Here is a 12,286-nt window from a genome sequence, read left to right as displayed (position 1 = left end):
AATCCCAGCACTTTGGGAAGCCGAGGCAGGCGGATCACCTGAGGTCAGGAGTTTGAGACCAACGTGGCCAACATGGTGAAACCCCGTCTCTTCTAAAATACAAAAATTAGCTGGGCGTGGTGGCACATGTCTGTAACCCCAGCTACTTGGGAGGCTGAGGCATGAGAATTGCTTGGACCTGGGAGGCATAGTTTGCAGTGAGCCGAGATGGTGCCACTGCACTCCAGCCTGGGTGACAGAGTTAGACTCCGTCTCAAAAACAAAACAGAACAAAACAAAACAACAGGAAGATTTCCCTGAATTTTCTAAATAAATTGCTTTAACTTTAAAATGGTGCTTAGCTTACAAATAGAACTAAACAACAAATCTACTGGTATAAATGTATGTAAAGCATTGGTATATCCAGTTATTCCTAATTATAATACATAGATTGATCAGTGTCAAGCTATGAAAAACCCTTCTGTTACATCATAGTACAATGTACACAGATTCAGACTAAGAGTCAGATAATGTATATTCTAGTATCAGCTATACTAGTGCCTCATAATGTGCCCTTGAGACAAGTCACTTAATCTGGGGTTCATTTTTATTTTTTTTGAAGATGGAGTCTCACTCTGTCACCAGGCTGGAGTGCAGTGGCATGATCTTGGCTCACCGCAACCTCTGCCTCCCAGGTTTAAGCAATTCTCTGGTAATTTTTGTATTTTTAGTAGAGACAGGGTTTCACCATCTTGGCCAGGCTGGTCTTGAACTCCTGACCTTGTAATCCACCGTGCTCAGCCTCATTTTTCTTTTTCTTTTTGAGACAGGGTTTGAATCTGTCGCCCAGGCTGGAGTGCAGTGCTGCGATCTCACCTCACTACAACCTCTGCCTTCTGGGCTCAAGCCATCCTCCCACCTCGGCCTCCCCAATAGCTGGGACTACAGGTGCATGCCACCATGCCCACCTAGTTTTTATATTTTTTGCAGAGGCGGGGTTTTGCCACATTGCCCAGGCTGGTCTCATATTACTGAGCTCAACTAATCCGCCTGCCCTGGCTTCCCAAAGTGCTGGGATTACAGGTATGAGCCACCATGCCTGGCCCATCTTTCTTAAAGGAATGAGTCTGGATCAGCCATTTTCAAATTCTTCCAAAAAAAAAATTTTTTTTTTTCTTGAAAACTCAATATAAAAATGCTCTTGTTAAAGTGAGATATGGAGATGAGAATTCTGCCTTTTCATCTTTCCAACTCTCCTGCAGTGGCACTGACGAATTGCCTTGGATTAGAGTTTGAAAATCACTAGGCTAATCTTCCGTGGTTCTTTAGCCTTCTACTATATGACTCTCCTACCAAAGTCCAAAGCCTGACAAAATTAACCTTAGAAAACAGTCCCTTACTAAAGGAAAAAGGCAGCTCTGGGATCGTATCTAATTACAATCATTGACAATTTCATGGCATTTCAAGCATACATAGGGCCACACAGGAGAAGCTATCTATAAAATTTGCATATATGCCGAAAGTCATTCCTACCAGACCTAATCTAGCCCAAACGACAGAAATCATATTCTTCTGTAGCAGAAAAATACTATATCTAAAATTTCCTCAATGTTCATTTTACATATAAAGCCAAACAAATTTAATTAATGAGCACTCCAAAATTAACAACAGTCCTAGATACAAACTGTAAAAGTGTGTTGGCTATCATTCTGCAGCAATCACCACATTCAACCTATACCATCTATAGAAAGTTATAATTTCCTAAGACAAAGGCTATAAAAAGGCCTTTAGGAAATGAAAAACCAATGAAATGCATTTTTAATTGTGTTAAATAAAGTAATATGCTAAAATATATTCTTTAACTCTTTATCTATCATATGGCATTCTTAAGAAACTGTAAATATCATTCTAGGATCTGCTTAGTGATAGTCACTTGGGTACATCACACGACGAGAATATAGCCAAATTATATCCAGTATTTTATGACTAACTGCAACAGATATATTTATTGTCATCATAATCTAGAATTAGGTGCATGCAATTCTAACACTAGACAATGATCCAACAAATACACAAAACTATTCTATATAAAGAGGATGCTCTTGTTCCCATACTTTGAAGGGCTTTTTAGTTCATAAGACTAAAGAGAGGAACTGATGTATTAAATATAAGATTTTTTAAATTGGTAGTCAAAATCTGTCAGGTTTGATATAAAAACAGGGAGACCAAGGGCCAAAGAAATTAGATCTTCTCAAAGACAGATAATTTTACAGGCAATGCCAGAGGAAACACATATTCAAAATTTCAACTTCTTTACCATATTATGAAGCAACATAGCACAGTTGTAATGAGTCTCTAGATCAGACTGCTTGAGCTTGTATCCCATCAATTCCTTATTAGCCATGTTTCTTCAAACTAAGCCTCAGTTTCTTTATATGTAAAATGCAGAAAATAGTATCTACCTCAAAAGAGTAGTATGAGAATTAAATGAAACAATGTGTAGTCTCTTACATCACTTATTTTACATCACGTAAAATGTGGTCAATCATAAATAATAGGGAAGTGAGAAAACAGTGAAAAATGCCAGACTTATTTTTTTTCCCTCCCTAACATTTAAATATATATACATATATATATATATGTGTGTGTGTGTGTGTGTGTGTGTGTGTGTGTATATATATTTTTTTTTCCTTTGAAACAGGGTCTCACTCTGTCCCAGGATGGCGTGCAGTGGCACGATCACAGGTCACTGCAGCCTCAAACTCCCAGGATCAAACAATCCTCCCACCTCAGCCTCCCAAGTAGCTGGGGCTATAGGCATGCACCACTACACCTGGCTAATTTTAATTAAATTTATTTATTTGAAACAGAGTCTCTCTCTATTGCCTAGGCTGGTGTCGCGATCTCGGATCACTGCAACCTCTGCCTCCTGGGTTCAAGGGATTATTGTGCCTCAGCCTGTATGGGATTACAGGCATGCGCCACCATGCCTGGCTAATTTTGCATTTTTAGTAGAGATGGGGTTTCACCATCCATGTTCGTCAGGCTGGTCTTGAACTTCTGACTTTAAGTGATCCGCCCACCTCAGCCTCCCAAAATGCTGGGATTACGGGCATGAGCCACTGCGCCTAGCCTTGTTTTATTTTTTGTAGAGACAAGGGTCTCACTATGTCACCCAGGCTAAATATTTTCAAAGACAGCATTAAAACTTTTATTTAGTGGCCAATATTATTTAGAGAGATACACCTTATATTTATACACAGTCCTATATAGGCAATAGTTATTTTAAAAACTCACAGATCAATCATGAAAGTGTAATGGCAGCTGGGCACAGTGGCTCAAGCCTGTAATCCCAGCACTTTGGGAGGCCGAGGCAGGTGGATCACCTGAGGTCGGGAGTTCAAGACCAGCCTGACCAACATGGAGAAATCCTGTCTCTACTAAAAATACAATATTAGCCGGGTGTGGTGGTGCATACCTGTAATCCCAGCTACTCAGGAGGCTGAGACGGGAGAATCGCTTGAACCCGGGAGGCGGAGGTTACAGTGAGCCAAGATTGCGCCATTGCACTCCAGCCTGGGCATCAAGAGCAAAACTCCGTCTCAAAAAAGAAAAGAGAAGAGAAGAGTGTGTAATGGCAATTCAAACACCAACCATTGCTTATATATATTTTTCCTTTATAATACTAATTTTCCCATACCATTTCTTTTTTACCACACTTTTATTTTCCACCATGACTTCCAAAACTACACAATTCAAATCTGGAATTAAATACAGCTTTATGTCTTGTATTGTTAGAATTTGATCAATAACTCTATAATGTTGGCTATTAATAAATATAATAGCTAAAAGAATATCATTTAATTGACTAAATTATCTGAGATGACAATAGGGGTCATATTGCTTAAAATGGTCTTAATAAGGGACCTATGGTGGTTAGCACTAAGTTAGATATAAATATATTTTTGCTTGAACTCAGGCTGTAAAATCAAAAGGCAACAAACATCAGTGCATACTCATCAATATCCTGTTGCTTCAGAGACCAGGCATAAAGGAAGATGACCTTGAATTATCTAAGGTCAACAAAACTATCTGACTGGAGGAATGTCCCATCTTTCTGTACCAATATTCTGATATCAAGATGTCTCCTAACAGTTCTTTCTTACTGTGAATTTTTATGTAACACACTCAAGTATTGTTTAATCAAGTTTCTGGTCCTAAATCTCATATATGGTAAAGTTCAGGGTATTATTCAGGAGGCCAAATCAATCTCTTATTAGAAATGCTTAACATTTCCTCTGACTGAGGTGAATCCTAAACAAAATAGTGAACATACTGTTTTAAAAATATGTAAGGGTTTGCCCCAAGAATTATTCCTGCATTAACATGTAGCATACAACTGACTCTAGATATTTAAGCGTACAGAAATTAAAGGGCAAATTACCTAGTTCAAACTATTAAGTAAAATTTTACTTAACTCTGATGTAAAAACTGTCAGATCTAAAATGAAATTAGTAGTAGTATTTTCATTTTAAAATATTAATTACAATTAAAGTATTTCCTGGCCAGGCGCAGTGGCTCACGCCTGTAATCCCAGCACTTTGGGAGGCCAAGGCGGGTGGATCACCCGAGGTCAGAAGTTCGAGACCAGCCTGGCCAACACAGTGAAACCCCGTCTCTATTAAAAACAATACAAAAATTAGCTGGGTGCGGTGGTGGGTGTCTGTAATCCCAGCTACTTGGGAGGCTGAGGCAGGAGAATCGCTTGAACCTGGGAGGCGGAGGTTGTGGTGAGCCAAGATCATGCCAATGCACTCCAGCCTGGCAACAGACTGAAACTCCATCTCAAAAAAAAAAAAAAAAAAAGTTTTTCCTTAGTTAGGGGCAAAAAAACCCCCCAAAAACAAAGAAACAGTGCTACAGTGCTAGTTAGCAGAATCTCTTGGAATTACAGATACTGGTCAATGAAATCTATAATGCTCCTAAATCATAGGGAAAGTCTAAAGGAATAAAAGCAAGATAGATCGAGGGAAAATATCTTTAAGGTTGTCAGACACAGGTTATATCAAAACAAAATTTTTATAACATAATCCATATGTTGTTAGCATATGATTCAATATCAGGTAACCTGAACAACTATATTTTATAAGCATAAAAGCCAATTTAATTTAAAATTAGCCTTCAAAAATTAGTTTCACTACAAAACTACTATGGTTCAATCAGCAATAATGTTGAACTCTGACCTTTGGTGTCAGCATCAGTTAATTGCTCTTTGGCTACTTCCTCTTCTTCTTCAGCTATTGCCTGGAAGATTGCAGTCAGGAAGAAAAAAAGCAATTCACACAGTGGGCCTTCACTGTCATTTCCTACAAGAGCTTCCTCTAATACTTCTGTGAATAAAATGTTTAAAATGAATTTAAAGTTCTGTTCATGTACTGAAAAAACAACTCCACTGGAATAAACATGTAATCAACAATAGTATGTGCACCTATTTTCTTAAGCATCAATTTATGAAAGTATAACCAAGTATTATCCAAGCCAAAATAAGAAACAATTTATAATTACAATAAAATACAATAAAACCATAAGCCAAAGTCACCTCATTCAAGTAGGTCAAAATAGCCTCAATAGATCAACATATTTCATTTAAATTTAAGGCATGAATTAAGGCACATTTTAAAAATTATAGTTTTATTCTAATCTGAACAATGCAAATATTTGTTATTGTGCCACTGTTCTTGAGGGCTATATATGTGCAAATAGTGAATAGGAGAGGTCATTATCCGCATTAGGTTTTAATCCTAATATTGTGTCTAAGTCATAAATGTTTCTTATCTAATTCATCTCACCTAAACCAGCACTGTTTAGACCTCCTTGATCTATAAGGCACAGTGATTCTTGCCTCATCCGGCTCATAAGGAGAAATAAAAGAATTTGAAAGCCCCCCTAAAGAATACACTTTTATTAAAATAAGAGTGGCATTATAGGCTGGGCACAATGGCTCACACCTATAATGAGCCGAGGCTGAGGCAGGCGGATCACGATGTCAGGAGATTGAGACCATCCTGGCTAACACAGTGAAACCTCATCTCTACTAAAAATACAAAAAAATTGGGCCGGGCGCAGTGGCTCACGCCTGTAATCCCAGCGCTTTGGGAGGCCAAGGTGGGCAGATCACAAGGTCAGGAGTTCAAGACTAGCCTGGCCAAAATGGTGAAACCCTTTGGCCTCTACTAAAAATACAAAAATTAGCTGGGCATGGTGGCGGGTGCCTGTAATTCCACCTACTCGGGAGGCTGAGGCAGAGAAGTGCTTGAACCTAGGAGGTGAAGGTTGCAGTGAGCCAAGATTACGCACTACACTCCAACCTGGGTGATAGAGCGAGACTCTGTCTCAAAAAATAAATAAATAAATACAAAAGAAAAAGAAAAAAATTAGCCAGGCCCGGTGGCAGGCGCCTGTAGTCCCAGCTACTTGGGAGGCTGAGGCAGAAGAATCGCTTGAACCCTGGAGGTGGAGCTTGCAGTGAGCTGAGATCTCACCACTGCACTCTAGCCTAGGCGACAGAGCAAGACTCTGTCTCAAGAAAAAAAAAAAAGAGTGGCATTATAATTCTCTATTTCAAAGTCTCTACACAGATTTTAAGAAAATTATTTTTCCATGTGACAGCCAAAAATTCAAAATCTGATCCAAATCTCTCCTTATACTAAACGCATTATAAATGTTTATACAAAGTAAAAGTATGTAAGTACACAGGCCAAAGAGAATTACAAATTAAAGGTAGGCAATAGCCTGTCTGCAAACACCCATATACCACTCCCTGCTCAAGAAGTGGAGTCTATTCCACCATCCTGTTGAATCCCAAGGTGGCCTCTCACTGCTCTGACCAATGGAATGTGGCAGAAGTAAGGCTGTGCCAATTCCAGGCCTAGGCTTTAAGAGGGCTAGCAGTTTCTGCTTCCTGCTTCTTAGAGTCCCCAGGTGCCACATAATAAGTATGAGATACTCTGATGAGATGAAAGGCCACATGAAGAGGACCAAGGCACCAGAACCTGTGTGAGAAGAAGCCATTTTGAATATCTAGCTAGACCAGAGAGATCCCAACTCCAGTGCCCCCACAGAACTTTACGAGATGGCTTGTGTTTTTAAAGGCACTAAGTTTAGGATGAACTATAATGTAGCAATAGATAACTAGAGCACTTGCCTAGGGTTACTCCATCAGGAAACTCATCTTGAAGATCAAAAAGTTCCCCAAATGCATTAAGGAACTCCAAAACCATCAGAGCATCACCAAAGATATCAGGAGGTAGTCTAGTTTTCACTGGTGTTGGTTCTGGAAGTTCCTGAAAGATTAAACAATTTATATAACTATGTAAACCAAGAAAAGGAAAACTTAAAAGGTAGAGATGACATACTTTTTACCTAACTATTAAGCATTATTCTTTGTAAGCTACTGGTTCTCAACCCTGGCTGTTTATCACAATCACCTTTGAAACTTCTAAAATTATAGATGTCCTGAACTTGTTCCAACTTTACTAAATCACAGTTCCTGAGAAGGGACTGGGAGAAAGGAACATTTTCCTTCCTTTTACTAAGAACATAACTTTAGGCTGAGTGTATTTCTGACTATATTTCCCGGTAAGAGTCTCTTAACCCACATTTTGAAGTCAAATCAGCTGTGAAATACTACCTTCAATGTACTATCTCCTTATGATTTGGAACATAATTAATCTACCATCCACTGATTTAGAAATTGTTCTTTATAAGCCAAGTTGAATGAGTTTGATTTGGACACTTTGGCCATTTCTGGAAACAGGCAGAATCCTTACCTAGCAATCAAGCTAAATGCATGCCTGGCTACAGTGGTTTTTGGATTATTAAGGATTACACAAACTGACCTATTATTTCTACAGAATAAGATCCATTATCAAAGCTGATTATAAAACACTAACAATACTACCTTGGAATTCTAAGTGTGAACATTTGCTTAACTAGCTATTTTCTCTCGGTTAAATATAAAGAAAAGAGGCTGCTATTAAATAAAAGAATGATTTCATCAGCAAAGCCACATAAGGCATGTAAAACCTATGTGTGCCAAACATCACATAACATATTTATACCTTAAGGTCATCACATTCCATATCTTCTCTAGGTTTACTCCACTGTTTTAAGTATTCCACATATTTTCGCTTTTCTTCACGTAACTTCTCTCTTTCCTAAAAATTTTTAAAAGTTAGTAACAATTCATGTAAGAAATTTACATGGCAACATTGGCATCTCCTGAGAACTTGTTAGAAATGCAAATAGTTGGACCTTACCCCACACCTACTGAAGCAGTAACTCTGAGGTTAGGACTTGGCAACTGGTGTTCTAGCAAGCCCTCCTGGTGGTTTTTAATACATGCTAAAGTTTTAGAACCACTGATCAAAATAATACCTATCAAAATAATGCTATAAAGACTGAAAATGGGCCGAGTGCAGTGGCTCACACATGTAATTCCAGCACTTTGGGAGTCAGAGTCAGGTGGATCACTTGAGGTCAGAAGTTCGAGACCAGCCTGGCCAAAATGGCGAAACTCCATCTCTACTAAAAATACAAATATATATATATATATATATATTTATATGATACAAATATATTTATATAAAAATATATTTTAAAAATACAAATACATTTATTTTTTTTAATTTTTAAAAAATAAGTCTATAATATAGACTTATTTTATATACGTATATAAAAATAAGCTGGGCATGGTAGCACGTGCCTGTCATTCCAGCTACTCAGGAGGCTGAGGCAGAAGAAGCACTTGTACCCGGGAGGAGAGGGTTGCAGTGAGCTGAGATCACACCACTGCACTCCAGCCTGGGCAGCTCTTGAATAAATATTAATTTAATCTGACTTGATCTATAGCTTTCCCTCTACTTCCTATCAATAAGATCCTAGCAAAATAAATTATTAGACTGCCTAAAATGAAACTTCCCCTTATATTTGTAATACATTTGTTATTTTCAAGATTCATTTGAATCTGATAACAGCCTAGAGACACAAAGAGGGAACAATAATTAAAAGCAACAATATTAGAATAGATGGACTTCTTTCTTGTAATTTAGGCTATTTCTCTTACTCACTTGGTCTTTTGAAACTCTTACTTTTTGATTCTGGTGTTTGAAATTGCAAGATAAATATTAACTGCTAAATGTCTCTAATAAAGCAGTGTAAATAAAATATTTTACTATTTTTTCCAGTAAGTATATTTAATATGTTATTATATTATTCTCTTCTTTGAAATTTAGGAACAACAGAGGTAAACAGATGTACACATCAAATTTTCAACGTAAAATGGCCTAGATAGTTACGGAACTTGCTGTAACTTGAATAGTCTGCTTAAATAAATTATCCACCCCCAACTTCAGAAATAATTCTTATAGGATCAAATAAGGTTAGCATTCTAATTCATTGTTGTGAACAGTGTAAATAAGCACATGCTTGGGAAATATTTAGTGATGTATATGTATAGAAAGTTTTGAAAATATTCTTACCCTTTGATTTATTCTACTTCTACAAATTTATCCTGGGACATAGTCCAAAAAAAAGAAGACTTTATTCAGAAATTTGAACACAGCAGTATTATTTAAAGCACTTGGACTATTTAATGAGTTATGCAGTCATTAAAAATTCCACTTAAGATTATTTAATAACATGAAAGAATGTTTATGATCATGTTAGATTAAAAAAAGCATATAAAACTTTAAATGGTGAGTGATCTGTTTTTTTAAGGCACAGGATAAAGACTAGAAATAAACAAATCAAAGTGCTAATTCTATCTCTGGCCAGGTGCGGTGGCTCATGCCTGTAATCCTAGCACTTTGGGAGGTTGAGGTGGGCAGATCACTTGAGGTCAGGAGTTTCAGACCAACCCGGCCAACATGGTGAAACCCCATCCCTAGTAAAAATACAAAAATTAGCCAGGCATGGTGGTGGGCACTTCTAATCCCAGCCACTCGGGAAGCTGAGGCAGGAGAACTGCTTGAATCTGGGAGGCAGAGGTTGCAGTGAGCCCAGATCAAACCACTGAACTTCAGCCTGAGCAAGAGAGTGACACTCAGTCTCAAAAAAAAAAAAGTGTTAATTCTATCTCTAAATGTTACCATCAGATTTCTGGTGATTTTTCTGTTCTCTATGTTTTCTGGCGTAAACTTATATTAGATCTTCTACACCAACTCAATGGTCTATTTGACAAACATTTGGTTTCCATTCCAAGATGGCCGAATAGGAACAGCTCCGGTCTGCAGCTCCCAGTGTGATCGACGCAGAAGATGGTGATTTCTGCATTTCCAACTGAGTTACCTGGTTCATCTCATTGGGACTGGTTGGACAGTGGGTGCAGCCCATGGAGGGCAAGCTGAAGCAGGGTGGGGCATCGCCTCACCCGGGAAGCCCAAGGGGTTAGGGGATTTCCCTTTCCTAGCCAAGGCACGCCGTGACAGACTGCATCTGGAAAACTGGGACACTCCTGCCCAAATACTGCGCTTTTCCAACGGTCTTAGCAAACAGCACACCAGGAGATTATATCCTGCACCTGGCTCAGCGGGTCCCACACCCACAGAGCCTTGCTCACTGCTAGCGCAGCAGTCTGAGATTGACCTGCAAGGCAGTAGCCTGGCTAGGGGGAGGGGTGTCCCCCATTGCTGAGGCTTGAGTAGGTAAACAAAGCGGCTGGGGAAGCTCAAACTGGGCAGAGTCCACTGCAGCTCTGCAAAGCCTGCTGCCTCTGGGGGCAGGGCATAGCTGAACAAAAGACAGGAGAAACTGCTACAGACTTAAACGTCCCTGCCTGGCAGCTCTGAAGAGAGCAGTGTTTCTCCCAGCACGGTTTTTGAGCTCTGAGAACAGACAGTGTCTCCTCAAGTGGGTCCCTGACCCCTGTGTAGCCTAAATGACACCTCATACAGGTAGGTGCCCCTCTGGGATGAAGCTTCCAGAGGAAGGATCAGGCAGCAATATTTGCTGTTCTGCAGGCTCCGCTGGTGATACCCAGGCAAGCAGGGTCTGGGGTGGACCTCCAGCAAACTCCAACAGACCTGCAGCTGAGGGACCTCATTCTCAGAAGGAAAACTAACAAACAGAAAGGAATAGCATCAACATCAACAAAAAGGACATCCACACCAAAACCCCACCTGTAGGTCACCAGCATCAAAGACCAAAGGTAGATAAAGACCACAAAAATAGGGAGAAACCAGAGCAGAAAAGCTGAAAATTCTAGAAACTGGAGCGCCTCCTCTTCTCCAAAGGATCACAGCTCCTCACCAGCAACAAAACAAAGAGGGACGGAGAATGACTTTGACGAGCTGACAGAAGTAGGCTTCGAAAGGTCAGTAATAACAAACTTCTCCAAGCTAAAGGAGGATGTTCAAACCCATCACCAAGGAAGCTTAAAAACCTTGAAAAAAGACTAGACGAATGGCTAACTAGAATAAACAGTGTAGAGAAGACCTTAAATGACCTGATGGAGCTGAAAACCATGGCACGAGAACTATGTGACACATACACAAGCTTCAATAGACAATTCAATCAAGTGGAAGAAAGGGTATCAGTGATTGAAGATCAAATTAATGAAATAAAGCAAGAGGAGAAGTTTAGAGAAAAAAGAGTAAAAAGAAATAAACAAAGTATCCAAGAAATACGGGACTATGTGAAAAGACCAAATCTATGTCTGATTGGTGTACCTGAAAGTGATGGGGAGAATGGAACCAAGTTGGAAAACACTCTTCAGGATATTATCCAGGAGAACTTCCCCAGCCTAGCAAGGCAGGCCAACATTCAAATGCAGGAAATACAGAGAACACCACAAAGACACTCCTCGAGAAGAGCAACCCCAAGACACATAAATGTCAGATTCGCCAAGGCTGAAATGAAGGAAAAAATATTAAGGGCAGTCAGAGAGAAAGGTCGGGTTACCCACAAAGGGAAGCCCATAAGACTAACAGCGGATCTCTCAGCAGAAATGCTACAAGCCAGAAGAGAGTGGGGGCCAATATTCAACATTCTTAAAGAAAAGAATTTCAACCCAGAATTTCATATCCAGCCAAACTAAGCTTCATAAGTGAAGGAGAAATAAAATCCTTTCCAGACAAGCAAATGCTGAGAGATTTTGTCACCACCAGGCCCACCTTACAAAAGCTCCTGAAGGAAGCACTAAACATGGAAAGGAACAACTGGTACCAGCCACTGCAAAAACATGCCAAATTGTAAAGACTATTGATGCTAGGAAGAAACTGCATCAACTAACGGGCAAAATAACCAGCTA

At 39.3% G+C, this 12,286-nt stretch overlaps 1 protein-coding gene across 6 annotated transcripts in view; it reads right to left on the bottom strand.

The window, feature by feature from the left end:
• The window catches only part of LOC105477962 (bromodomain adjacent to zinc finger domain 1A), a 158,268-nt gene that overhangs the window by 35,342 nt on the left and 110,640 nt on the right, over positions 1 to 12,286 (bottom strand). For 3 of the 6 annotated variants that reach the window (XM_071100331.1, XM_071100329.1, XM_071100330.1), the window contains 4 exons: positions 8,100 to 8,195; positions 7,184 to 7,322; positions 6,867 to 7,031; positions 5,223 to 5,369 (listed from right to left, as the gene is read on the bottom strand). In XM_071100331.1, coding sequence (XP_070956432.1) covers positions 5,223 to 5,369; positions 6,867 to 7,031; positions 7,184 to 7,322; positions 8,100 to 8,195 — 547 coding nt within the window. The remainder of the gene's footprint in view (positions 1 to 5,222; positions 5,370 to 6,866; positions 7,032 to 7,183; positions 7,323 to 8,099; positions 8,196 to 12,286) is intronic. The other 3 variants (XM_071100332.1, XM_011734875.3, XM_011734877.2) reach the window with 1 other exon arrangement.

Source organism: Macaca nemestrina, chromosome 7 (assembly GCF_043159975.1).
Source record: "Macaca nemestrina isolate mMacNem1 chromosome 7, mMacNem.hap1, whole genome shotgun sequence".
NCBI classification, from domain to species: Eukaryota; Metazoa; Chordata; class Mammalia; order Primates; family Cercopithecidae; genus Macaca; species Macaca nemestrina.
This window is presented reverse-complemented; position numbering and strand designations above follow the sequence as displayed.